Source organism: Esox lucius, chromosome 14, assembly GCF_011004845.1.
Source record: "Esox lucius isolate fEsoLuc1 chromosome 14, fEsoLuc1.pri, whole genome shotgun sequence".
Classification (NCBI taxonomy): domain Eukaryota; kingdom Metazoa; phylum Chordata; class Actinopteri; order Esociformes; family Esocidae; genus Esox; species Esox lucius.
Genome location: NC_047582.1, coordinates 28,487,109 through 28,512,851, shown reverse-complemented (window position 1 = coordinate 28,512,851; position 25,743 = coordinate 28,487,109). Strand labels below are relative to the sequence as shown.

The following is a 25,743-nucleotide window of genomic DNA, read 5'->3' as shown; positions in this document are numbered from 1 at the left end:
TCTAAAATGTCGTTTGTATTCAAGCCCCACATTTTTTAAATGAACATGAAAGGAGCTGGGTATATGGGCCCTGGCCTGCCCGACAACCCTTCACATGTCTTCTTATGATTCTGTCCGTAGAAAGCTCCAGAAAAGTCATACAAATATAAGTGGAGTGTTTTTAAGAATTTTTTTAAAAACAAAAATTAGGCCAATTTGGGTTTTTGACTTGGTATGAACAACTGATGATTCAGTCAGCAGTCCATCTCTTCAGAGGTTTTGCAGAAGCCCTAAGGTAATTTAAATATGTCAAAGGGAGATTGGTTTCACACCTTGGTGGGTGATTCCCTTTCAATTTGGACCTGGCTCTGTCTCACATCAGCTGTTTTCACAACTACCCCTTTAGAGGGTAGCGCCAAATTTTGACCATGCCAACATCTTTGTCGAAATCAATAGACTAAAGTAACACCAAGTTATCCTCAAAGATCAGCATGCAAAGCTGATGATCTGGTTGTCACCCTTGAGGCTATAGTTTTTACTTGTCCCTTGGGCTAGTTAAACCTAATGCCTCCTTGATGCTTAACGGTGCCAAGGTCTGTTCTTTGTCTGATGGCCCTAATAATACATGCTTATTTGTTAAGTCAAGTTGGTGGGCTATTCTTAGACCTGGGGCCTGTGTGCAGAAAGAAGCTTTGCATGATGAATGAAGCCTCCCCAGCATTCATTGTACTGTCTCTATTGTTCGTCACGATTGTCAGAAATTAGTCTTCTGGTTACAATGCTGGCCCCGGTGACGTTTCAGGCTCAGACCTGCTTACATTTTGGGCCCTAACATCTTCCATTTGTCTCTAGCCCCACTTCTTTCTCATCTGAGAGGATTAGATGGGATAAAATGTGTTGGAAGGAAACACCACTTCGCACAACACAGGGTCAGGTGGAGCAATCGCAGTTCTGCTCTGCTTGAAAATCCCTTCTGTCCGTCAACACTGAATTGGAACCAAAATGTGTGGTTTCTTGGAGGTAACCCGTCCCGTACTGAAACCAGTGTGTTTTATACGACAGCCAACCCACCACGCTTCCCTTCATAGTTTTTCACATTGTGTTTCAACTGAAGGGTGACAGGATGGGTGTGGCTCAACAACAAACCACTCAAACCTTGAGGCGATGCGTGAAACATTGAAAGGTCTTCTTCAAAGGTGCTTGAATTCTCGCTCATGTGCGTTTCGTTTAGCATTTTTGATGGGACTTAAGAATGTAGTTAAAGGCATTGCTGGTGTGGCAGAGACCTGAGTGAGTGGAACACATGACCAAAGAAGTTCACATGGTTAAACGTTTGGTCAGCTGTCCCACTTAGAAAAGGGTGTTGTATGGATTCCATTTATGTTCTGAAACTTGCAGGCTCATTCCTAAACACATTAATAGTGGGGTGATTCGGATTCCCATTCATGCCATTTAAGATTCGTTTCAGCATTTGACTTGTTTTACATGGTCAATTTCACGGCTGCCTGATAGTCAAATTTGAACAGAGGGTGTGTTGCTTAGTGACTGTAAAGTAATGTGAAACTGTCCGTTCATGCTCAGTTACGTTTCAGTTTTGTAATATTCCATGAACTACATTTGTCTCAGGTTGCTCCGGCATCATATCAAATTACCCCCCCCCCCCACTCAAAACACCAAGGAGTCACTAAACAGGGCATCATGACTATGCTGCTTCCCCATCTGGCTGCTGGCTGACGGGCCTAACTAACCCCACACTTTTGTTTGGCGCAGTTGGCCCAGTAAATAACAGCACCTTTTCAACAGGAACGTTATTCTTTATTCCAAACGCACTGCCAAATGTTTAAGATGTGGTGTGAATTGTCTGCTATGAACCTCTAGTGTCCGTTGTTGCCTTTAGCCAGCCCAAGCCGCTGTCGTCATGTCCCAGTTTATCAAACCAAAACTCAAGGTAAAGTGTGTCACTGCTGTGTGCAGTGTGTCTTCCTGTGTGCTGTCCTGTCGTTAGGGGAGATGTGGTGGGGTGTTAGACAGTGTGGACGTTTCTGGAATGCGGAGAGACTTCAGGGGGAATGTTTTGAGGACGGGCTGCGATGAGGCTGTTTTGCTGAGTGAGGGAGGGGGTGGGTGGGAGGGATACGCCGGGGCTGGGCGGTAATCTTGGCTTGCTCGGCCGGGCCACTGCAGGGGCGGTGCGTCTGTCTGCGCTGCAGCGAGACAGCGAGAGAGAATAAGGGTGGCGTTCAGTTCGTCAGCGCTTCCCATATCGCTTCATCTGAGCGGAGCGACTGCTGCCTGCATCATGGACACCTCGTCTCCTCAGGTACTGGTAAAGGGTGGGAGAGGGAGGATAGAGGTCCTGACCCACTAGTTACAGCTCACTTATAACACAGCTGTGAGTAAATGGGTATAACGGATGAGTCCTGTTCATCTGTCAGTTTTTGCTTTTAGTTCACTTTCCTTGTAATTTGGTAATTGAATTCATGTGTGTTTACTGCATGCGGTGTGTGTTTGTGTGTTATTTATTTATTTTCTGCCTTGGCAGGACTTGGTTAATTTGGAGATTTGATTGGTTTCTGTGGAATCCCATGCTAATTGATTTACTAACCAAGCTCTGCATACGGGGCTATTGCATGTCGTGTGGGTGGATTTGGGAGGGATTGTGGGCATGAAGCCGGCATCTTGAACTGAGCTTGAATAAATAGATATTACTTACCATTCTTTTTTTTTAACAATACGTGCAGGAAAATCAGTTTATTAGGCCTGACTTCAACAGATTCAGTCATTTTGTTGTTGACTGGGGCTGCAGCTGTTTCTATTGAATCCAGGCATTTAGGTGTTCCAGATAAGATACGGTCCTGCTAAGGCTGACCAGTGGGTTTTAATGCGAGAATGCATTAAAGACATGTTTTATTTTTATTTTTATCAGGAGATGGATGGTTTGCTAGTGAACCTCTCCAGCTGCGTTTACCCCCCCCACCCCCTCCCCTGGGCATGCTGTTGATCAGCCATGATTCTTCAGCGGGGGGGGGGGGGGTTCAAACTCTTTTCAGTACGCCTCATCTCCCTTCACATTTGTCTGGTGGTCTGTGTACTAGGTCTCTTGGGGCCACCCTCCCATTTCCTGTAAATTCCTCCGGCCTGCATCCCTCCCGGAATGGCGTCATATAGAAACCACTCGCTAACAGATGTGTTTTCACGGGAACGGGAGACTGCTGACTGCTTGTCTCTGGCCTCCTTTTAGGAATGAGGCCGTGCCTTCGTGTGAGGCACTTTACTCTCCAACGAGCAGGTGCCCTTGGGATGGAGTGTGTTGTTGGGCCGTTTGTTCTGTAGGTTGCTACGTCTGAGCCTTATTGCTCATTCTCTTTTTTTCTTATTTACTTGACCCTGGAAATTTAGGGACTGATGTCAGTATGAACCATCTCCGTTCAGTATAAACTTTGTTTTGTGCTCGATGACAACTAATGGTTTGGACGCAGGCAAAAAAAATATCTGCTGCGTTCATTGTTTATTCAGGTACCGGTATATGTAACGTGTAGGCAGTAATTGTAGCAGAGTGACTATACCAACCCCCCCCCACCTACTTGTGTCGCATTCAGTCTGCAGAGCCGTTTCTCTCAGCATAGCCTAGTTGTGCAGTGAGATGCCACACAGGGCTCTATAAATACCTCTGGCCTTGAATAGAATCTGTGGCACGTTTTTATGACAAACCTGATTAAAAAAATTGTGAGAATGGGAATAATTACGAGACGAGGCGTCAAAGCATTTCTGGGGAGTCAGTCATCTCTGGGGTACAGAAAGTAGCCCAGATGTCATTTGGAGAACGGTCTCCTTCACATTACCAGGGGAAATATCACATCTTGCTTGACGGGCCTGGGTATAAGCCATGGAATTTTGTCATTTGTATGCTCATCCCACTCGGAGAAGAGCTGTTAAACACTGCAAGGCCATGTATTTGTACAGAAATGTCTTTGTAACAAAACCTTACAGTCTAAAAGGGTAGTGTGTGTCAGGTGACAGAGTTTTGTTTCGGTGCCAAAGAGATACGGCAGACAATGTCGACGAAGATATCTGTTTCAACATTGGAAAATCACGGCTGTATATCCAGTTGGAATGTTGCTGATTCATGACATAAAGTGTCAATAGTTAATTGGAAACTGGTTTTGAGGGCAACGCCCCCATGTTAAATGAATGAAGGGACGGCCTGAGAGGAAGGAAGAGACTTCGAGAACCTTGAACCAACCCAGATTTGGCTACGTAGCGCTTCAAGTGTTCCTTTCATGTACTGACATAATCTTATGTCTTTGTTTCTGGTGAATGTAGTAGCTTCCGCTGTCAGTATTCCCCACATTACATTTGTGGGTGTATAAGCCTATAGTTGGCCAGATAACCGCGTCTTTATCTGGTCTGTATGGGTTTAGCTGTCTCACCACAACAACCCAGGATGTGGGCCCACCACCTCAGTCTCTGGGAAGCAGCTTGGTCCTTACCGCTATGAAACTTGGACCCACGGTTTAATATGTTACATTTCTAGCTGCTAGGTTGCAGTCCTGACGACTGTTGAGATTGAATTGCTGCTAGCACCCTTGAGAAACCAGGTGGTTGGACTTTGTCTGTTTTATGTCACGCGGATGGAACGTGTGCTGCTAAGTGTGTCTCTCCCTCTCAGCGCTAAAAGTGAATCTCCGCTAGAGACCAGGGGTTACCATGGATATGGTGTCTCTGTCGAGGACGCGTTCAGCTCTGCCGTTGGGTTGTAGAATGTGGGTGTGTGGGTTGTAGTGGGCGAGCGAGCGATATCTACCACTCACAATGTCGGCGTCACGAACGCTATCTACTGCTGCAGCTGCACAGTGCTAGGGGACCTTCAGTGGGTCACTTTTGACGTAGCCTCCTGCTTCCTCAAATATATTCATGATTATTGGCTAAACGTTACAGATTGTTTGCTTTCTATAATGTGACCGTTTACTTGAAACATTCCAGTTTTGCGTAGCTGGATTACTTCAGTTTCACACCAAACCGACAATACCTCACGTAGCTGTGAAAATTTGCTGTGTCACTCTACGACGAATTGGGGAACATCGTGTCAAAGAGCAGCGCGGTGTCTTTCAGGAGAGGGCGGTGCCTGAAAGAAGGAAAACCCAAAGGCTGCTTTTTAATTGGTCCCCGAGAACTGTCCGTTAACACTGCAGGCTTGTCGGTTTGGTGTGTGCATTTTATCTCCACTGGCCAATGACAGAGTTGAACACGGTTCTATTCAGCTAAATCCTGGGATGATTTAAACCCTTTGGTGATTTGGGACTAGTGTAAGGGGAGGGTATGTGTGGGGAGGGGATAACAGCCATGCCGATGTTTTTCTTTTCTAGGAAATGGGCCAGGATGGACAGGGTGGTAATCGGCTTAGTCAGACAGCCATGTTGTCCGTTATTTCTGACATTCCAAAGTCTTTGTAGATGTATTTGTTTTGTTGGTAGAGTGGGCATATTACCGGTAATACATGAACTATTCAGGGCAAGTGCCCCTTGACTGGATCCGTGGTCCAACGGTGTCCTCTCTTTACATCCTGTGGCATCTCGTTAGTAGCTTACGTCCCTGTTTTTCAGTCCAAGTCCACCAGGATCTCAACAGTACACTTTTTCGGTGGTAGCCAGGATAACCCCACCTAATTCACCTTGTTTACTAATGAGTTAAATTAGCTTAGTCAAGGGCTATAACAAAATGTGTACTGTTGGAGTTGGGAAACAATGGATTAGACTGTGTTATGGTGTGATGGTCAAAAAGGAATTAAACTAGGAAACTGAGGCTACTATTAGACCTGTCTTTTGACCAGTCAGATCAGCCTGTGAAATGATCTGATATGATTGGTCAAAAGCCAGGTTAGTGGGGGAAAACCCAGCAATTGAAACTGCCTGTGTGTGAATGCACGGCTAGAGAGCAGGCCGGTTCTGTGGACCAGACCCAGCACTCTGAATGGGATGTCACCTCACTGCTGACACCGCTAATCCTACTGTCAGAGGTTTACCGTTTCACTCAACCCCTCCATCCATCCATCTCTCTCTTCGTCCCTCTTTCTCTCTGTCTGAATGGGAGCAGTGCTGCCTGTGCTCTCACAATGGGCTTCTTTCATCCGGTCTAGCACGCCCCCCCCCCCCCCCCCCGCCCCCCGGGGGGGACATTTGACCTTGGGACTGACTTTAACCTTGTTTACAGTATATGAGAGTTTATAAACGGTAGATAGACTTATCGACGTTTGCATAGGGTTTTCCATAGTATTTGTTGAATTTACACCAACATATGTCAGTCGTGAGAACATCCTGTGTTATGTGTGGGCACTGCACAGTAACTGGACACAGTCCTGACACAATTGTCTTCACACTTGCCAAAGTCTTCGTGGGCCCCGAGTTTACACAACAAAATAATCTAGGCGTCTCGAGTCTTCTACGATGTGTCTCTGAAAATGTAGCGTAATGTGAACAAGCCCTTAGACTTCATGACCGAGCACATCCCTCTGTCTTCACCTTTGGCTCATGGGGTTCTTTGACCTGCCCGGATAAAACCTTTGACCTCAATGTTCTGCCCCTCCATTTAATTCCATACATTTTCACTGGTGTGAGTATTATTTTTCAGTCAGTTACATTTAGGTATGATCTCTTTCCATTGCTGTGGGTGTATACGTTATTTGAAAGGCCCCAGTATAGTTCTCTCTGTGTTGGGTAAACTCTACCAGATGTAGGCCTCAGTATTGGGAGAGACCAGTGTTATGGTAACAGTGTATCAATCCCCCTGCTTGGGCTGGACTAGGACTTGTCCGGCTGGGACCGCACCCATCTGCTGAAGTTCTACAGCCTCAAGGAGTCCATTTTGTAAGCTGCCTCACTTGCACACCGAGCAATTTGTTCCAATGCAGGAAATGGTTCCACTTGCTGTCTTTGTACACAAGCAGATTAAGTTCTTGGTTACATCTTTTTCAAAGTCCGACATTGTTGGATGGTCATTCAGGATTCTATGGTACACGGGTCTATATTTTCTCACCCCTTTTGCCACTCCTTAAACAGCACCACGTGATTCCCACATTCCCAGAAGTCCATAGTCCGTAGTAAGTTTGAGAGCACTGTGGACTTGACCCACTGACAGACTGACTGACCGTCTGTGTCTGTCTGCCTGCCTGCCTGCAAGAGTTATTGCCACTACCAGGGTGTGGTTCTCCAACAGACCCTAGCTCGGGGGTGTTGGGGGGGGGGGCTGACGGCTGACGGCAGCAGTCCTATTGTGAGCTGGCGGCCTGGTTACTGTTCGAATAGAGCTGTGGAATGTCCGCCTAACCCTAAACCTTGCTATCCAGCGTGCTCGTGTTCTCAGCTGCTGCTGGCCCCTAGGCTAGCCGACGGGACCGGAGGGGCGCTTTGTCTCATTCACCAAGGGACTTTTGTGTCTTTTTCGGGGCATGTTGAGTAGAAGCTCAATGACGCGCTGCTCTTTTCTAATGCCCTCAGGGAATAAGAAAGTGGTGATGTGAAAGGGAGAATTGCGCTGCTTGACATTTTGAAATTCATTTGGAAGTCTTTCATAGCTGTTCAGTTTGAGAGCTCTTGTTTTGGCTAAATAAGGGATGACAAATATTGGATGAGTGCCAAGTAGAAATGCTGAATGTGATGCTAGTGTTGCCATAGCAGCCTCAGTGAGACATGAATGTATGCACTATGCAACAGATAAATGTCAGTAGCCATGTTCATACAATCAGGCATTTGTCAAAATGGCTACTCTCCTTCTCTGCAATCCATCCTAATTGTAGCATCTGTTATATCTGTTATTGCTAACAAATGAAAACTAAAGATCCAACAGAATGGTAAAGCTCCTGTAATACCTATACCAAGTCCTAATTCCCCCTTGTATTTCTGCCAACAGAGAATGGATACCAGTGGGGTTAAAGTTCTGGAGTCTGCCGATGACATCCAGGAGCGCCGGCAGCAGGTACTGGATCGCTACCGGCGCTTCAAGGAGCTGTCTGGCATGCGCCGGCAGAAGCTGGAGGACTCATACCGCTTTCAGTTCTTCCGCCGCGATGCCGACGAGCTGGAGAAGTGGATTCAGGAGAAGCTGCAGATAGCCTCTGATGAGAACTATAAGGACCCCACTAACCTCCAGGTCAGTTTACCCAGTCCGTCATGGGACACAGTTGCACTTCACTTTTGGATCCACTGGTCCAGTTGACACTTCAAGTCAATTTCGGATTTGGGCGGTTCTTTAAGCTGGGCTTTGTCAAAGGTGTTGGGGAAAAGCTGATTACGTTTTATTTTCATTATGTGCCACTTGTTGTATAATGACAGACTTTTATCCATGCCATTGAACAATCAAAACTTAGTTGGCCATAGAACCGACATGAAAGGAGGGGGTAAATGTGACCCTTGGCCAGGTAGGTTTGTCTTGCTACTTCATGCTACACTAACATGACCTCAACCCCCTCCCCCATACACACACAGGGTAAGCTCCAGAAACACCAGGCCTTTGAGGCCGAGGTGCAAGCCAATGCCGGAGCCATTGTAAAGCTGGATGAGACTGGCAACCTTATGATCTCTGAGGGCCACTTTGCCTCCGAAACCATCCGCGTAAGTGACCACACACACATACACTGCTGAGCTATTTCCCTGACCAAGATAGATCTACGAATCCTTTTTAACCTGGTCATGTCTGGTTCAGTCCTTCACGCCCTACCGGACTTCCCAAAGACCCATAGTGTCAAGTTTCAATATGGCTGAGTATATAAAAGTAGGTGCTTGAGTGCTGTGGGCTTCCTGGCCCTTCTGTTCCGTTCTCTTCTGGTTCCACTCCTTTAAATCTTTCAGTTCTATTCTTCTGTTGTTTGCTGTGCAGTTTTGAAATATTTAGACTGTGTGAAGTGCTTGGAGTGTGACATTTGTTTTTAATTCATAAAACAAGAACTTCTCCACTTTCCATTCATAATGACAAACTGCTGCTTCAGAACGTACTACAGCCACAACCCAAAAGTGTTCAACGCATAGTTATGAAACCTGATTAGTTGTAATGTAGACTGGTACGTTTGAGTGCTTTGTTTGAATCAGTTGGTTTCATACAGCCCCTCTCAACACTAGACTACATGGTTGTTCCTCGGGGGAAATTTAGGCATGACCTCTTGCTCAAAAGTAAAATTTTCTAGGCAGTGTCACACCTGTTCAAGGTCAAATCATTGTTTATTGCCCCTAAAAGACAAAAAGATTCCGTTATACTGTTTTAGCTTTTTAGATCGCAATAAATTGGAGGGGAGCAGATCCTACATACTCCTTTTCTGACAGTGATTATGGACCCTGGTCTTGACTCATCTTCGTTTACTGTGTGTGGACTGTTTCCCCTTCTGCCTGTAGACTCGTCTGGAGGAACTGCACCGTCTTTGGGACCTGCTGCTCCAGAAGACCAAGGAGAAGGGCGTACGTCTGCTGCAGGCCCAGAAGCTGGTGCAGTACCTGCGCGAGTGCGAGGATGCCCTGGACTGGATCAGTGACAAGGTGAGTGCCCCAACCCATCGTCACACTCATCTACCGGAGGCCCAGTGCCCGGCTTCCCTATTCCCTTATTATTAATCCATTCCTGGCGGTTGACATGGTTACATCACGTTCAACAGGAGGCCATCGCCACCTCTGAGGAGCTGGGCCAGGACCTGGAGCATGTCGAGGTGCTCCAGAAGAAGTTTGAGGAGTTTCAGACAGACCTGGCTGCCCACGAGGAGCGTGTTAATGAGGTGAACCAGCTGGCGGGCAGGCTGAGCCAGGAGTCCCACCCAGAGGCGGAGCTCATCGTCCGCAAGCAGGAGGAGGTGAACGCCGCCTGGCAGAGGCTTAAGGGCCTGGCCCAGCAGAGGCAGGGCAAGCTGTTTGGGGCAGCCGAGGTGCAGCGCTTCAACAGGTGGGCCCAGGGCAAGCTGTGTGTGATTGGGTGTAACGTGAAGAGACCACACGGGGAGTGTTGATCTTTGTGGTCTGACCGCGTGTTTGTCCGGCAGGGATGTGGACGAGACGATTAGCTGGATCAAGGAGAAGGAGCAGCTCATGGCGTCCGATGACTTTGGCCGGGACCTGGCCAGCGTTCAGGCCCTGCTGCGCAAGCATGAGGGGCTGGAGAGAGACCTGGCTGCCCTGGAAGATAAGGTCAACACCCTGGGTGAAGAGGCTGAGCGCCTGCAGCAGACCCACCCCCAGAATGCCTCCCAGATCCACCTGAAGAGGGACGAGCTCATTACCAACTGGGAGCAGATCCGGACACTGGCTGCCGAGCGCCACGCCCGGCTAAACGACTCCTACAGGTGGGTGCCAGCAAAAGCCCTGGACGTCCTAACAGCCAACTGTGCATGCTGCAACATTACAGTCACTGCCATAACGTGGCAGTGTCACTACCGTAGCTGAGCCGGATCAGTACCGTGACACGGCGGTCCTTATAGTCGAAAGCGAGGTCAGACAACACATTTATCCGCCAACAGACCCAGCAAGTAAATGTGTATAGAACCCTCTTGGTTTCTGCCATGCAGGCTACAGCGTTATACCGCAGACTTCCGCGATCTGACCAGCTGGGTAACCGAGATGAAAGCCTTGATCAATGCCGACGAGCTGGCCAACGATGTAGCCGGTGCTGAGGCTCTCCTGGACCGGCACCAGGAACACAAGGCAAGGGGAACAGAGAAGCGGTTATGTACATTATATTTGCCGGGATCTTCAATGTGCGCCGCTTGTTTTCCCTGCTACGCTGCTGAGGTTTACTGTGTCTGGTCCTCAGGGTGAGATTGACGCACACGAGGATAGCTTCAAAGCCACGGACGAGGCCGGCCAGGCCCTGCTCAACACTGGACACTACGCCTCAGAGGAGGTCAAGGAGAAGGTAGGACTTTCTACCTTGGTTTTAAATTCACACTTTAAGCCGAGCCTCTGGACGGATAACTGAACCTCCCGTCCACGTGCAGCTGGGCATCCTGAGCGAGGAGAAGGAGTCTTTGCTGGAGCTGTGGGAGGTGCGCAGGCAGCAGTATGAACAGTGCATGGACCTTCAGCTCTTCTACAGGGACACGGAGCAGGTCGACAACTGGATGAGCAAGCAGGAGGTAATTCCACTGGTCTCCGCATAGAACTGTAATCGATGTTCTCGACCAAAAATTATTTTCCCAACGCTATGAACACTAATATTTTTTTTGTTTTCTGTGAATCCAGGCTTTCCTTCTGAACGAGGATCTTGGTGACTCACTGGATAGCGTGGAGGCGCTGCTGAAGAAACATGAGGACTTTGAGAAGTCCCTCAGCGCCCAGGAGGAGAAGATCACCGTGAGTACTTAACTATAACTGCAGATCTAAGATCAGCTTCTCTTCCTCGTGTTATTTACAACCGCTAACCCCTCTCGCTCCGCAGGCCCTGGATGAGTTTGCCACCAAACTGATCCAGAACAACCACTATGCCAAGGAGGACGTTGCCACTCGTAGAGATGCTGTGAGTACGAAGGAAGATCACATAAACGTAGTGCTGAGGACCGTGATGTGTTCCCCGTTTGTCTGTAGCACTTCGCCGTCTTGTTTGGCGAAATCTCCAAACTTAATGTATTTTTTGCCCCCTGCAGCTGCTGAGTCGCCGTAACGCCCTACACGAGCGCGCCCAGTCTCGTCGCCTCGCCTTGGAAGACTCCTTCCACCTGCAGCAGTTCTTCCGCGACTCAGATGAGCTCAAGAGCTGGATCAACGAGAAGATGAAGACGGCCACGGACGAGGCTTACAAGGTTTGTTTGGAACAAGTGTCTCTCAGTTCGGCTGCTTAAGCTAGCTCTTTACAGTGGTTTGCGAGGCTTGTTGCTTGCTACTTTGTTAATTGTGTGTCACTTATCAATATTGCTGTTTCTAGACTGCTTCTGGATCTTCTTTTATTCATGTTGTTCTGTGTGCTGTGTTCTATTTGAATTCCTTAGCAAGGTAGTCCTAGATAATGAAAAAAGGTTAAGTAACGGATAAATTAATAAATACAAAGACATTTCTGTTGGCCACAGTACCTCTGTGAATTTATTATTTTTATTTTGTTTAAAGCACCAAGGCCTAATTGCAGTCCTTCCTGTATGCCATCTCTGTTCTCCCCAGGACCCATCCAACCTGCAAGGCAAGGTCCAGAAGCACCAGGCTTTCGAGGCAGAGCTGTCAGCCAACCAGAGCCGCATCGATGCGCTGCAGAAATCTGGCCAGGAGCTCCTGGATGGAAAGCACTACGCCGCCGATGAGGTCTCAGTCCGCATGGATGAGGTCAGCTCCCAGTGGAAGAAGCTGTTAGAGGCCACTGAGCTCAAAGGTGAGATTGTGGTTGTTTACATTAAATGTGTGGCTTCATTAATAGTGACTGACATTTTGTGTGGAGGAACCCCAAAATGGCTGGCAAAGCTATTGGCTTGGTGTAGAACAGTGCCATAAAAATGTATGGTTATGTCTTGTCTAATCCTCCTCCTCGTGACGTCTCCACACAGGCGTCAAGCTGCGTGAGGCCAACCAGCAGCAGCAGTTCAACAGGAACGTGGAGGATATTGAATTGTGGCTCTACGAGGTGGAGGGCCACCTGTCATCCGACGACTATGGCAAGGACCTCACCAGCGTCCAGAACCTGCAGAAGAAACACGCCCTGCTGGAGGCCGATGTGGCTGCACACCAGGTAGCTGGAGCATTTAAAACATTAAGAGGCTCTCCTTTTAGACATTAGTGTTGGCTAGCTGCCTAGTCTGACGGAGACATAAATGACAAGCTTTCTGACTCACTGCCAGTGTATAACTGACTGAGCGACCCTCCCTTTCCTCTTCAGGACCGCATTGACGGCATCACCATCCAGGCACGTCAGTTCCATGAGGGAGGCCACTTTGACGCAGACAACATCAAGCGCAAGCAGGAGGCACTGGTGGGACGCTACGACGCCCTCCGCGAACCCATGGCTGCCCGCAAGCAGAAGCTGTCCGACTCCCTCAGGTTGCAGCAGCTCTTCAGAGACGTGGAGGACGAGGAGACCTGGATCCGGGAGAAGGAGCCCATCGCGGCCTCGACCAACCGGGGCAAAGACTTGATCGGGGTACAGAACCTGCTGAAGAAGCACCAAGCCCTGCAGGCGGAGATTGCTGGCCATGAGCCCCGCATCAAGGCCGTCACTCAGAAAGGAGAGGCTATGGTGGAGGAAGGTAAGCAGGCTCTTACTAATGTGCAACTGTCACCCTTTAAAAATCAGCCAGATCGAAACGAACTTCCTGAGCTACCAGAATTTATACGGAATTTTCCAAACTTGCTATGAAGGTTGACTGTTACACAGCTGTCATTGACTTACTCATTACTTGTCTATGAATGTGCCCCCCCCCCCCCCCCCCCCCGTGGTCCCAACAAGGTCACTTTGCCGGGGAGGAGGTGAAGGTGAAGCTGGGGGAGCTGAACGGCCGATGGGACACCCTGAAGGGCAAGGCAGGCCAGCGCAGACAGGACCTGGAGGACTCGCTGCAGGCCCAGCAGTACTTTGCCGACGCCAACGAGGCTGAGTCCTGGATGAGGGAGAAGGAGCCCATCGTGAGCAGCCCTGACTACGGCAAGGACGAGGACTCTGCTGAGGTAAGGGGGAATCGGGTGCTGCCCAGCGGAAGGCGAGTTTTAACGCCTCATCGATTGAGAGTAGGTTTGGATGTAAAGGGGTGTATGATCTTCACCCCTTCTGTTCTGCCCCCCCCCAGGCCCTGCTGAAGAAGCACGAGGCCCTGATGTCTGACCTGAGCGCCTATGGAAGCAGCATAAAGGCTCTGAAAGAGCAGGCCCAAACCTGCAGGGTCAGTGCGACTCCCATGCTGTGTCTTCAGTCTCATATGTTGAAAAATGATGCATATGCTTATCACTATACACGCCTTATGCAGCTGGCTAACATTTTGTGAACGGGTAAACCCTGTTTCCTTTTTTGAGAACCGAGCGTCTGACGTTTCTGTCCTTTCACTGATTTCCTTTCCCGCCTTTAGCAACAAGTGGCTCCCACTGACGATGAAACGGGCAAGGAGTTGGTCCTGGCTCTCTACGACTACCAGGAGAAGAGCCCCCGGGAGGTCACCATGAAGAAGGGAGACATCCTCACCCTGCTCAACAGCACCAACAAGGTAGACACGCGGGCGCACACAGCATCTTAGGGCCGTGAACCGAAGCCTCACTAGAAGCCAATTATATGGTTATGAACAAGGTGGGATGAGTTGTATATGTTAGGGGTTTATGTTACAAAGCTTTAGAGCTTGTATACTGTTCTGTTCCTCTGTCATGACCTCTCCTCTCTCTCCTGCCGTAGGACTGGTGGAAGGTGGAGGTCAACGACCGCCAGGGCTTCGTGCCAGCTGCCTACGTCAAGAAACTGGACCCTACCCAGTCCTCCTCTAGGGAGAATCTGCTGGATGAGCAGGGCAGCATCGGCCTCCGCCAGGACCAAATCGAGACCCAGTAAGGGCTTCCTAACTGTCCACCTACCTAGTCCAGTCCCTAATCTAGCACCTTTACCCTAACCTAGGACTTATTGTCCCTCATGGGTTAGTTAACTGTGTTCTGCGTCCCAACTAACACGTCTGAGTTCAGTCAAATAACATTTAACCTTATTAGATGTTCCAGTCCCTCTCTCTGGTGCTCTCTCTCTGTCTCTACTTTTCTCTCCCGTTTCCATTTCTCTTCCTTACTGAAACAGCAGAGAGAGCTACACTATTCTCTACAATTAACAGCCTTGCCTTTTCCTCACTCTCCCTCCCTCCATCTGTCTGTCTCTCTCTTTCCCTTTCCTAACCACTAACGCCTGCTTGCGCGTGTCACATCTGTGACGGAGCAGGGCGGTGGCCAAGGAGGCGTGCAGTGTGTCTGTACGCATGAAGCAGGTGGAGGAACTGTGAGTAGGACCAGTGGTGTCCCCCTCTAGGTGTCGTGTTTGTGAAGCCGCCGGGCATTGCCATTTGCCATTCTTTCCACCCCCCCCCCCCCCCCCCCCCCCCCCCAGTCAGTCCCCATGTTGATGTTGTAGTCCTTGTGACTGTGCACACTTTCTTTTCCCATCTCCTTGGTCTCTCTCTCCCTCCATTTCTCTTAATAGGCTATCCGTCATTCATCTTCTATTCAGCAGAGGGATAGAAGCCTCATCTCTCTCATTCTCATTCCCTCTTCCTCCCATCTCAAAGCTTGACTATAGGGGTCAAAGATTCCCACTTGCTTTCTGTATCTGTGTTTCTAAATGTGGGTTTAAAGCAAAACCTAGTATGTCTAAGTTAGTTCATTCACTCTTAGTTGTAGCCATGGCAACAACTTTCTGCCAGGAAACTCACCACACATCAGCTAGATCAATGTAGATGTGTGTTGTTTAGAGGGCACCTTGGAGGTTCATTTTAAGGTGCACAAATAAATTCCTTCTAATTTTGAAAATTTTATTATGATGAGATATGACCTTAGCTTGCCAGTCTCTTCCTTGTAAACACACAAGACACCACCCGGTCTTGATTACCCCCCCCGCAGGAGAGATTTTCAGGCCTGTGTCCTCTTCTGTCTAGGTACGGTACTCTCCTGGAGCTGGGCGAGAAGCGCAAGGACATGCTCGAGAAGAGCTGCAAGAAGTTCATGTTGTTCCGCGAGGCCAACGAGCTGCAGCAGTGGATCAACGAGAAGGAGGGCGCTCTCACCAACGAGGAGGTGGGCTCCGACCTGGAGCAGGTGGAGGTGCTGCAGAAGAAGTTTGACGACTTCCAGAAGGTAAGATTCACACAGCGCGTGGCCCCCAGTTGGTAGTGGCCGCTTGATGGACAAATCTGCGGTCACATGTTGGCTTGCTTTGTCTTTGTGCGAAACGAGAACGTCAGAGTTCCCGTCGACTCCCCATTAGGACCCCTTGGAGGGAAAATGATTGAGACTTGCCCGTTTTTAACTGGGTTTTGTCCGAGTACACTTCACCTCCAAGTCGATGGACATGGAGTACACGGCATTTGAGATGTTGTTGAGGGAGTGTTCTCCTTAAGAACCCTTGCCTGGTGGTTCCTAGGGTCAGCCAGACTGCTCTGGAGGCTTGATTCATCTATTCCATCTTCCCAAGTACATCGGTCAGTGTTTGGTACATGACTGATACATTTGACTTTTTGACTCCCAGGACCTGAAGGCTAACGAGTCCCGTCTGAGGGACATCAACAAAGTGGCGTCGGAGCTGGAGTCTGAGGGCCTGATGGCAGAGGAGGCGCCCATGATCCAGGCTCAGGTACAGTGGTGTGATCCGTGTTAGAGGACAAAGATGACAGAAGTTACGACTTGAGTTCATGGGACATTGTTTACTAATTATTTGGTACAAAGCAGTGGCACTCCCTTTTCAGTGATACCAGTTTAAAATATTGTGCTCAAATTTTCCACCAACCCCCCTTCCAGGAACAAGTGATGCTGGGTTCTGCTCATGGCAAGGTGAGACTAATTATGGTTTTCAATTCATATTCAATTTTAATGAAGTTTCCATAACATTATCGTGTATCTACAATGAATCTTACTATAAAATGTTTAACCCAAAGTCTTATTATTCCTAAAGGATGAGGCAGATGCCAAGAATGCTTCACCATGGAAGGTAAGTCTTCTCTAGTGGTCAATCTAATGGTGTCATGGATATCCAAACAAACCATTTTGTCTCATCAGCCATTTTGTTTGTCTGTCATTTTAGTCCACAACAGACAAAAATTATCTGCAAAGATTGGACAGCATTTAACCTGTCAATCTGGACTTGTTGTCATTGGAACTTATGCATGATTGGACCACATTGTTTTTTTGACTGATGATTCAGTCAAAAATATTTAAATGAATCCTGAATTCATGCCAACTAACTCAGCCTGGTTCATAGGCGCTTACATCAGTTAATGTAAGACCTATGTGTTAACACAAAAGACAAATGGAAGACCTAGCAGTGGCACTCACCACTGAGGTAAACACCCCTTAAGATTAGGTCATTTCATACACAAAGCAGCCGCTCTGACAAATGCAGACACGTCCGTTGAAACCGTAGACCGTCTTTATGGACACATCCTACATACCACTGTGCAAATAGTTGGTGAGGCCAGCTCCCTGAAATGTTCTGCAGGTTGGGATGTCTACGTTCGCTAGCCATCTTAATTGGCTAGCTAACACTATAAATACAGCCATTGCGCACTCAAAATTGCTCATATCCCCGATGCTAGGCTAGATGCTTTTCCTGAGTTGTGGTTCCAGAATGGCTGTTCGCTTATGTGCTACTAATGTTACAGCAATGTTGCATTAGTTTTTTATTTTGATGATTATTGGGACTGATTTAGTAGTAGTTTGATGTATAACCCCCCTTTTAGGGATCTCAGTTAATTTAAAATGGAATACTTTTAAACGGTCACACACCCTACTAGTTCCCAACATTCAGTTCAGTATTTACATTAACTTTAGTGTCCATCTTTAGGTTCAGGGGCTGCTGGTCTTCTGTTACCATGGTGACACTCTGGCAACAGTGTAAAGATGAGCAGTTAAAGGGCTGCCTTTATCTCCCTGCTGCGCAAACATGGTGCCTCTTTTGACTCGTGACGTTTTCTGTTTTTGTCCCAATTACCCTCCACTCATCCCCTCTCCTACCCCTTGCCTGCTCTGGGTTTTTTTTTTTTTTTTACCTTTGATTGTAGAATGTACGATTGGCTGTTCAAACGACGGCTAACTTTAATACCATCAAGGTAAGATATTTTTTGAAAGACCACTACTTCGGTCCATACTCCCTCCCTTGCATCTTTGTCCTCCTGGCTTGCCCTGTCTGCATGGTATCCTTGGAGACTAACACATCCATCAACCTGGTCTGTCTTATGCCTGCAACATGTTTGTTGTGGAGACTAACCGCTCCATCAGAATGGTGTAATTGTGATCTTGCCATGCTGTTATGATCATCCTGTGGATCCATTGTTTTGTCCGTCGGCCTGATCTAGCATGGCCGTTGTCCATCTCTGTAGTCCTTAAATTGTTTTCAGTTTTCATTGCATTACCAGTTTCACTGAATGGCCTTTTCCTCGTTCCTGTTTTTCATTTCATCCCCTCCTCCTTGAATGATTTTGTTTTCCGAAGTAAGGATGGCTGGCACAAAAAGGCACTGAAATTAGCCTCCAAACCTTCTTTGTAACCCTGGCATTTTGTTGTAATTTCTTTCTCAACTGTTTCAGCATCATGTTTATTGTGATTACCGTGGCGTTTTTGGTAGCAGGAATACGTTAGCCGGAAAGATGGATTCTATCCAGTTATCTTGTTCCTTCTTACCAACATCTGTCAAAGTCTCTCTTACCCAAGTCTGTCTGTCAAAACACAATAGAAGCACAAACTAAATCATTGAGCACTTTTCCTGATTTAACAATCAGGTTTTTCAAATATACAATCTGGTACATTAAATCATTCACTCAATTTTTATTTAATAAATCAGAGCACTGGCTTGCATACACTTGGCCCAAGGGAGTGATTGGCTCCTGAGATCTGTGATTGGTTGATAGCGGTATCCGGGGGTGTGTTTTGTAGGATCTGAACAACCGCTGGAGGTCCCTGCAGCAGCTGGCCGAGGAGAGGAGTAACATGCTAGGGAGTGCCCACGAGGTGCAGAGGTTCCACAGGTAAGTGTTCCGGCCCGCACACAGTTAAAGCCTACGGTTTGTAAAAGTGGTTCTATTGAGCCAGAAGGAGTACACAATTATTGGGGATCATGTCATTTTTGCTGATAAGCGCCCTACATCATTAAATCTACTCACTATCAAACTTAGAACTGATGGCTAACTGAGAATATGCACAGATTAACAACATATCACACATCCTGCCCAAAATGGGAGTTTTTTTTTTTTTATTATTGCAAAAGTTCTACACTTAATCTGTAAGCCAGAGACAGTGGGTGGATGTGCTTAGTGGATGGATGTCATATGAATGCACCTGTAACAAAATGGCTGGTGTGGATTCAAAAACAAAATGGCTGCTTGTTATGGTTTTCAGGGATGCAGATGAGACCAAAGAGTGGATTGAGGAGAAGAACCAGGCCCTGAACACAGACAACTATGGACACGACCTGGCTAGTGTTCAGGCACTGCAGCGCAAACACGAGGGCTTCGAGAGAGACCTGGCTGCCCTGGGAGATAAGGTGAGATACCTAGTCCCGAAGCTAGATTCGAATGCCTCCGCAGTCTAATGACTACGTTGGATTACTAGATAAACGATTGCATAAACAGTCACACGATTATTGGTCAGCCGTAGATATCTGCACGGGTCAGTATTTACGAATCACACAGAGACCATGTTGGCTTCAAGTTTCCGAGAACCAACCCGACCGGACAGATTTTTCTCCGCAGCTCACCTACTCGCAAACCATTACTCGCAAAAAACATTTGATTTATTCATGCCTCTCATTTAGAAATTCAGTCTCCTGCATTCATTCTATTTGGGAGCCTGCTTCTTTAAACCATTCTACATTACAAAGCCATGTACAGAATGTTCAAGCATTTAAGTGCTTTTGTTTCTGGTTCTACTCCTACTTCCACAAACCCCCTCCCTCCCTCCCCCAAATCAATGCTTCTCATGTGGGTGGACAGTTCCTGTGATAGAGCTTGCCACTCATTCTCACTGCATCGTAACTGATTTTCTGTGTCATCTCTCACACAAATAAATGTTTGTCTTTTATATAAACAGTTCTGCAAAATAATTGTCCTGAGCTGCAAGCCGACCTGTGGGCTGAAGTCAATTCTTTTTTTCTACCCGTTGAATGATTTATTTGCGTTTCATCCACACACAACCACAGGCAATCGGCCCAATGCAGGACTCTACTGCAGAGGGATTCAACCCCCTCCTTAGGGACCCCAATTCATCTGACAGTTTTGTTGTATCCCTGAACAGACACATCTGATTCACTATTCCAGGGCTTGATTATTAGCTGACAAGTCTGATCTGTTGTTACCTCTGGAATGGATCAAATGCATGGAATGACTGGAGGTCCTGAGAAGAGGGTTAAATACCACTCTTCCACTGTTTAGAAGTGCTTTCCGACACTGACGCGTGCTTTCCCATTCCAGGTGAACTCTCTGGGCGAGACGGCGGAGCGTCTGATCCAGTCCCACCCAGAGGCAGTGGACGACATCCAGGAGAAATGCACGGAACTCAACACGGCCTGGAGCAGCCTGGTGGGGCGTGCTGATCAGCGCAAGGAGAAGCTGGGCAACTCCCATGACCTGCAGCGCTTCCTGTCTGACTTCAGGGACCTGATGTCCTGGATCAACGGCATCCGAGGCCTGGTCTCCTCTGAGGAGTTGGCCAAGGACGTGACCGGAGCCGAAGCCCTGCTGGAGAGACACCAGGTACAGACCACACATCCACCCCAATGTGAATTGGGGACAGAAAGTGATTTGAAAATGAAGTCACTGTCTGAAACTTGTCAAAATAAAGAACTTGACTACAGTTTGTTTCCATCCAAAACACACCTGCAGTCTGACATCCTGTTTGTCCTCTTCAGGAGCACCGTACTGAGATTGATGCCCGTGCGGGCACCTTCCAAGCCTTTGAGCAGTTTGGCCAGCAGCTGTTGGCACGCGGCCACTATGCCAGCCCTGAGATCCAGCAGAAGCTGGAGGCCCTGGACCGGGAGAGGGCTGACCTAGAGAAGGCCTGGGTGCAGCGACGCATGATGCTCGACCAATGCCTGGAGCTCCAGGTACAAACTCGGCACAGAACCCCAGCTGAAACCCTGAACGTAGTGCCAGATCAGTTATTAAACCTTCCAAAAACCCAATGCTTTGTTGTTTCAACTTCAGGTCATCGTTGTGCTTTGGTTTGCAGTCCTATGGCCTATTTTCTGGGTGGGGGGGGGGGTTCAATATAATTTCACCAATTTCTGTGCGACACAACAAAAGCAACTAACCGGAGACAACCTAAAATCCCACTCCTTTAGCTGTTCAACCGAGACTGTGAGCAGGCAGAGAACTGGATGGCAGCGCGCGAGGCCTTCCTGGCCAGCGACGATAAGGGAGACTCCTTGGACAGCGTGGAGGCTCTCATCAAGAAGCATGAAGACTTTGACAAGGCCATCAATGTTCAAGAGGAGAAAATTGCTGCTCTGCAGTCCTTTGCCGACCAGCTGATTGGCGCTGACCACTATGCCAAACCTGAGATCCACAACCGTTGCAGTGAAGTCCTGGACAGGTCACAATTTCTTTCATGGTCGCATGTGTGAGACAGCAAGCATCTGTGTGTAACAGTCTGACTGACTGGAGCCATGGTAGTCTTAAACAGTGCCATTTGTCCTCCCATCCTGTAGGTGGCGCCACCTGAAGGCCCAGATGATTGAGAAGCGCTCCAAGCTGGGGGAGTCTCAGACCCTTCAGCAGTTCAGCCGTGACGTGGACGAGATTGAGGCCTGGATCAGCGAGAAGCTTCAGACGGCCACGGACGAGTCCTACAAAGACCCCACCAACATCCAGGTACAGGATTGGCTAGGAACGTCACTGGAACACGGCTCTATCTAAAGTTTCAAGATTAGATACCTGATGGGTAGAGTGCACATGTGCCAGAAACGACTGATAGAGGGCTTTTACCACTAAATGTACGTCCTCAAACGGTCTCCATAGGAATACACAAATATCTGACTTTCTGGCAGTGTGTAGAGTGTACTTTTACATAGAATGTCAAAGCTCTGTTTTTGTCAGATGAAGCACTTGGACTCGATCAAAATATCCTGATTTATTACTGACTTCGAACACTTTTTAGAAGGTACTTTATTTTTAATGGGTAATACATTTTATGTGAGGTGGCATTGGACGTGTCTTGTAAAAGAAAAATAACGTTTAACCTGTCAGTGATTTTAATAATTCAGTTTAATACAGTGTAAATGTGTTTTAGCTCCCTGTTAATAATGAGCACCCATGCATTGACTACTACTCCTGTAACAACTGAAACAACCTCCCCATGTGCTGTGGATGTGGGACTGAATCTCTCCTCTGTTTTTATTGTCTCGTTCATAGCTGTCCAAGTTGCTGGTAAGTTGAGTAGAGTGTCAGCTTCACTAACTTCTACAGTAGGTTTTCTATCACATGTCTGTGTCTGTTGCCTTGTCTGTTGTAGACATTTAAGTAGAATGCCACATGTTTTACGTGTTTATCCGCGCCCACGAGCGCCTGCTTTCTTTCCTATGATTTTCATTCGTGTTCATCTTGTGCCAATGCACATTTGTATATCGCTAAAAGTTCTGTTACCATTTGAGCAAATGTTACTACTTTTTGTCGCTGGTTGTGGCTTCCATTTTTTTTGCTTTTGTTTATTCTGAGGTAGGATTGTCTTCAAACTTGCTCCACATGTTATTATTGTCGTAAATAGTCCTATGTGGACTGACAGGTCTATGAACATGTTCTGATCTTAAACTATCAGAGCCTCTGGGTAATTGTAAAAGATCTATCAAAACGGCTATGTATATTTAAGTTGCCACAGCAAATCTGGAGTGGATCCAGTAAGTAAATCTGAGAGGGACCTGTCTTTGAATTGGTGTGTCTAGTCTTGTTGCATCTTATGTACAGCTCTACATAAGCAAGCAGCACGCCATGTTGCTTTGCCGCAGCTGTGTTATTACCAACGATCTGTCAAATACGAAGGATAGCTTGGATGCCTCGCCTAAATGTTTTGTCTGCTCCCTTCCGCTCTCTTTCTCTGGGTGTGTAGCAATTAAATGTGGAACTAGTTTTGAAAAGACCCTGTCCTCTTCTAGGTGCTCTTGAAAAGTAAATGTTCTTGCCATTCTGGGTCCGTTCCACCTCCATTTTGTGCTTATCTTGGTGTCTCGTCTTTTAGAAGTCAGTCCAAAAAATTGTCTGTGCTCATTTGTTGGTGTCTATTCGACCTCATTTACTTACTTAAGTTCTTGTGTGGCTTTGGTCCAGCAGTCATCTTTTGGATTTACCATTGGGTTTGTGTGTGTCTCCACAGTCAGTAGATGTCAGTTACTGACATTCACTCTCCACGCACAAACAAAAACGTGCATGACAAAGGACTGACACTTTTTTAAAGCACACCGTAAAAAGTGCCATTCTAAAACCACGGTGGCCATATTCTGCACATCAACCCTTACCAACACTCATCTATTGAGTGGCCTACTGGATTGTGTTTTCGCACGATCTAAGGGATATGGCACCCACACAGCGCCATCACACCAACTCCGCGGCACTCATTCCTTCTCTCTGCGTCTCTTTCCTGCCTGTGATCAGAGTAAGCACCAGAAGCACCAGGCCTTCGAGGCGGAGCTGCACGCCAACTCGGACCGCATCCGGGGAGTCATCGACACCGGCAACGCCCTCATCCAGAGGGGGGCTTGCGCCGGCAGTGAGGATGCAGTTCAGGTACTTTGACAGAACTGGTTTTCTTTACGTAGACTTATGATGTCAGTACTGGGACGAGAACCTTTGAGGAAAATGTGGTTATCAAATTACAGATGTTCAAGTGAGCCTATCGTTGCTTTGTTCCGCATTTGTAGGAATACCAAGAGAACAATGTTCTGTCACCGCTCCAAAGCTGGGTGTCTAAATTGTGTGTTTCCCCAGTCTCGTCTTGGTGCCCTGGATGAGCAATGGCAGTTCCTGGTGAACAAGTCTGCGGAGAAGAGCCAGAAGCTGAAAGAGGCCAACAAGCAGCAGAATTTCAATACAGGCATCAAGGACTTTGACTTCTGGCTCTCTGAGGTAAAAATGGAGAATAAGGAGAATACCCAATCCATAAAAAAATTCTGAAAAGTAAAGATGCTGATATTTGGTCTATGATGACAAATTGTGTACATTCTACTGAATACCCTGATGTTTAATAGGATTTATCTGAGACCTTGAAGGCAAGTCAGTAAAAGTTTGAAGTAGTGGACAGACTAACAGGCCAACATGACCTGTGGATCTTGTTTTTACCCTGTAGGTTGAGGCCCTCCTCGCGTCTGAGGATTATGGCAAAGACCTGGCCTCTGTCAACAATCTTCTGAAGAAACACCAACTCCTGGAAGCTGACATCTCTGCTCATGAGGTAATGTGGAGCAAACGATGTAGGGCTGAGAGTTTTCTAGATACCTAATGACATGTGACTCTTGGGTGTCGGTTTTATGTGTATTGGGATTCCTAGGATAATCATCTGTCCTGTCTTGAATTTAACAATCTTCCATAATGTCTGGGAATACGTCTTTGGTAGAAATCACTAGGCATACACTGAGTACCGTCTAGCTACACTTTGAACTTCTGTCTGTCCACAGGATCGTCTGAAGGACCTGAATGGCCAGGCTGACAGCCTTACAGCCAGTACGGCCTTCGACCCCACCCAGGTCAAGGACAAGCGCGATGCTGTCAATGGACGCTTCGCCAAGATCAAGAGCATGGCTGCCGGGCGCCGTGCGAAGCTCAATGAGTCCCACCGCCTGCACCAGTTCTTCAGGGACTTGGACGATGAGGAGTCTTGGATTAAGTAAGTGGTACCCTTGCAGTTGTGGATGAACTAATTAAAAGGATTCTTCCTTTTTTGAGGCGCAGGTAACCGTTTTGATGTTTGTATTTTCTATTTCTTTGTCTTGACAAATCAAATAAGGAAAACGTATATAATTTTATTGGCGACCACAACAGAAATGTGTGCAACTGTAATTACTACATGCACATTTTGTCCTTCTCACCTTCTCTTTCCGTCTCCACGTCTATCCAGAGAAAAGAAATTGCTAGTAAGTTCGGAGGACTACGGACGTGATTTGACAGGAGTGCAGAATCTGAGGAAGAAACATAAGAGGCTGGAGGCTGAGTTGGCGGCCCACGAGCCTGCCATCCAGTCTGTGCAGGAGACCGGGAAGAAACTGTCTGATGACAACACCATCGGCCAGGAGGAGATCGAGCAGAGGCTGGGCCAGTTTGAGGAGCACTGGGCGGAGCTGAAAAACCTGGCCACAGCCAGGTGAGTCTGAAACCACACACACACACACACACACACACACACTCTGACATGCACGCACACACAAGCACACCACCACAGACATACACCCCTCAGATCTGCGAGGCGGCGGAGCCATCCGTTGTCATTGCAGACATGAATGGATGTGGCTCGATGTAGCGGCATGCTAACCTGCGTGTGCCTGCCGGTTTCATCAGGGGGCAGAGGTTGGAGGAGTCGCTGGAGTACCAGCAGTTTGTCGCGAACGTTGAAGAGGAAGAAGCCTGGATTAACGAGAAGCTGAACCTGGTGGGAAGCGAAGACTACGGAGACACCCTGGCCGCTGTGCAGGGCCTGTTGAAGAAGCACGAGGCGTTCGAGACCGACTTCACCGTGCACAGGGACCGAGTGAATGACGTCTGTTCCAATGGAGATGAGCTCATCAAGAAGGTACACTGAAACACTGGCCGTACAAATAGTACGCGGGGCCAGGTGCTAACTGGTTCAGTGAAAGGGATAGTTCACATATTCACGCTTTGGTTCATTCAGCCAGGTTTTTCCTAATTGATATTTTCCTTGATTAGAACAACCACCACGTGGACAGCATCTCAGCCAAGATGGCCTCCTTGCGGGGCAAAGTGACTGAATTGGAGAGGGCCGCGGCCATGAGGAAGGCCAAGCTGGATGAGAACTCTGCCTTCCTGCAGTTCAACTGGAAGGCTGATGTGGTGGAGTCCTGGATCGGTAAGCTATGGGACCCGAGAGATTTAAGGGACGAGGCGTTGGCCTTCTTTTTTGTCGCTAAATGAACCAATTTTTTTTTGTTTGTCCATAA

At 47.7% G+C, this 25,743-nt stretch overlaps 1 protein-coding gene across 12 annotated transcripts in view; it reads left to right on the top strand.

Annotated features, from left to right (window-relative positions):
* Window positions 1-25,743, top strand: part of sptan1 (spectrin alpha, non-erythrocytic 1) — a 32,284-nt gene that overhangs the window by 971 nt on the left and 5,570 nt on the right. For 2 of the 12 annotated variants that reach the window (XM_034297059.1, XM_034297060.1), the window contains exons 1-39: window positions 2,178-2,299; window positions 7,885-8,124; window positions 8,460-8,585; window positions 9,360-9,500; window positions 9,617-9,897; window positions 9,995-10,294; window positions 10,517-10,652; window positions 10,762-10,863; window positions 10,946-11,083; window positions 11,190-11,300; window positions 11,386-11,463; window positions 11,591-11,746; window positions 12,099-12,303; window positions 12,476-12,657; window positions 12,805-13,171; window positions 13,372-13,589; window positions 13,709-13,801; window positions 13,985-14,119; window positions 14,302-14,450; window positions 14,827-14,883; window positions 15,536-15,734; window positions 16,126-16,230; window positions 16,395-16,427; window positions 16,549-16,584; window positions 17,654-17,701; window positions 18,525-18,616; window positions 18,987-19,131; window positions 20,057-20,338; window positions 20,494-20,691; window positions 20,929-21,179; window positions 21,295-21,457; window positions 21,998-22,012; window positions 23,231-23,362; window positions 23,564-23,701; window positions 23,922-24,026; window positions 24,250-24,458; window positions 24,690-24,932; window positions 25,127-25,358; window positions 25,493-25,652. In XM_034297059.1, the coding sequence (XP_034152950.1) occupies window positions 2,279-2,299; window positions 7,885-8,124; window positions 8,460-8,585; window positions 9,360-9,500; window positions 9,617-9,897; window positions 9,995-10,294; window positions 10,517-10,652; window positions 10,762-10,863; window positions 10,946-11,083; window positions 11,190-11,300; window positions 11,386-11,463; window positions 11,591-11,746; window positions 12,099-12,303; window positions 12,476-12,657; window positions 12,805-13,171; window positions 13,372-13,589; window positions 13,709-13,801; window positions 13,985-14,119; window positions 14,302-14,450; window positions 14,827-14,883; window positions 15,536-15,734; window positions 16,126-16,230; window positions 16,395-16,427; window positions 16,549-16,584; window positions 17,654-17,701; window positions 18,525-18,616; window positions 18,987-19,131; window positions 20,057-20,338; window positions 20,494-20,691; window positions 20,929-21,179; window positions 21,295-21,457; window positions 21,998-22,012; window positions 23,231-23,362; window positions 23,564-23,701; window positions 23,922-24,026; window positions 24,250-24,458; window positions 24,690-24,932; window positions 25,127-25,358; window positions 25,493-25,652 (6,022 nt within the window). In that variant the 5' untranslated portion in view covers window positions 2,178-2,278. Of the gene's footprint in view, window positions 1-2,177; window positions 2,300-7,884; window positions 8,125-8,459; window positions 8,586-9,359; window positions 9,501-9,616; window positions 9,898-9,994; window positions 10,295-10,516; window positions 10,653-10,761; window positions 10,864-10,945; window positions 11,084-11,189; window positions 11,301-11,385; window positions 11,464-11,590; window positions 11,747-12,098; window positions 12,304-12,475; window positions 12,658-12,804; window positions 13,172-13,371; window positions 13,590-13,708; window positions 13,802-13,984; window positions 14,120-14,301; window positions 14,451-14,826; window positions 14,884-15,535; window positions 15,735-16,125; window positions 16,231-16,394; window positions 16,428-16,548; window positions 16,585-17,653; window positions 17,702-18,524; window positions 18,617-18,986; window positions 19,132-20,056; window positions 20,339-20,493; window positions 20,692-20,928; window positions 21,180-21,294; window positions 21,458-21,997; window positions 22,013-23,230; window positions 23,363-23,563; window positions 23,702-23,921; window positions 24,027-24,249; window positions 24,459-24,689; window positions 24,933-25,126; window positions 25,359-25,492; window positions 25,653-25,743 lie in introns of those variants that run through there. The other 10 variants (XM_020053275.3, XM_010904914.4, XM_020053280.3 and 7 more) reach the window with 9 other exon arrangements.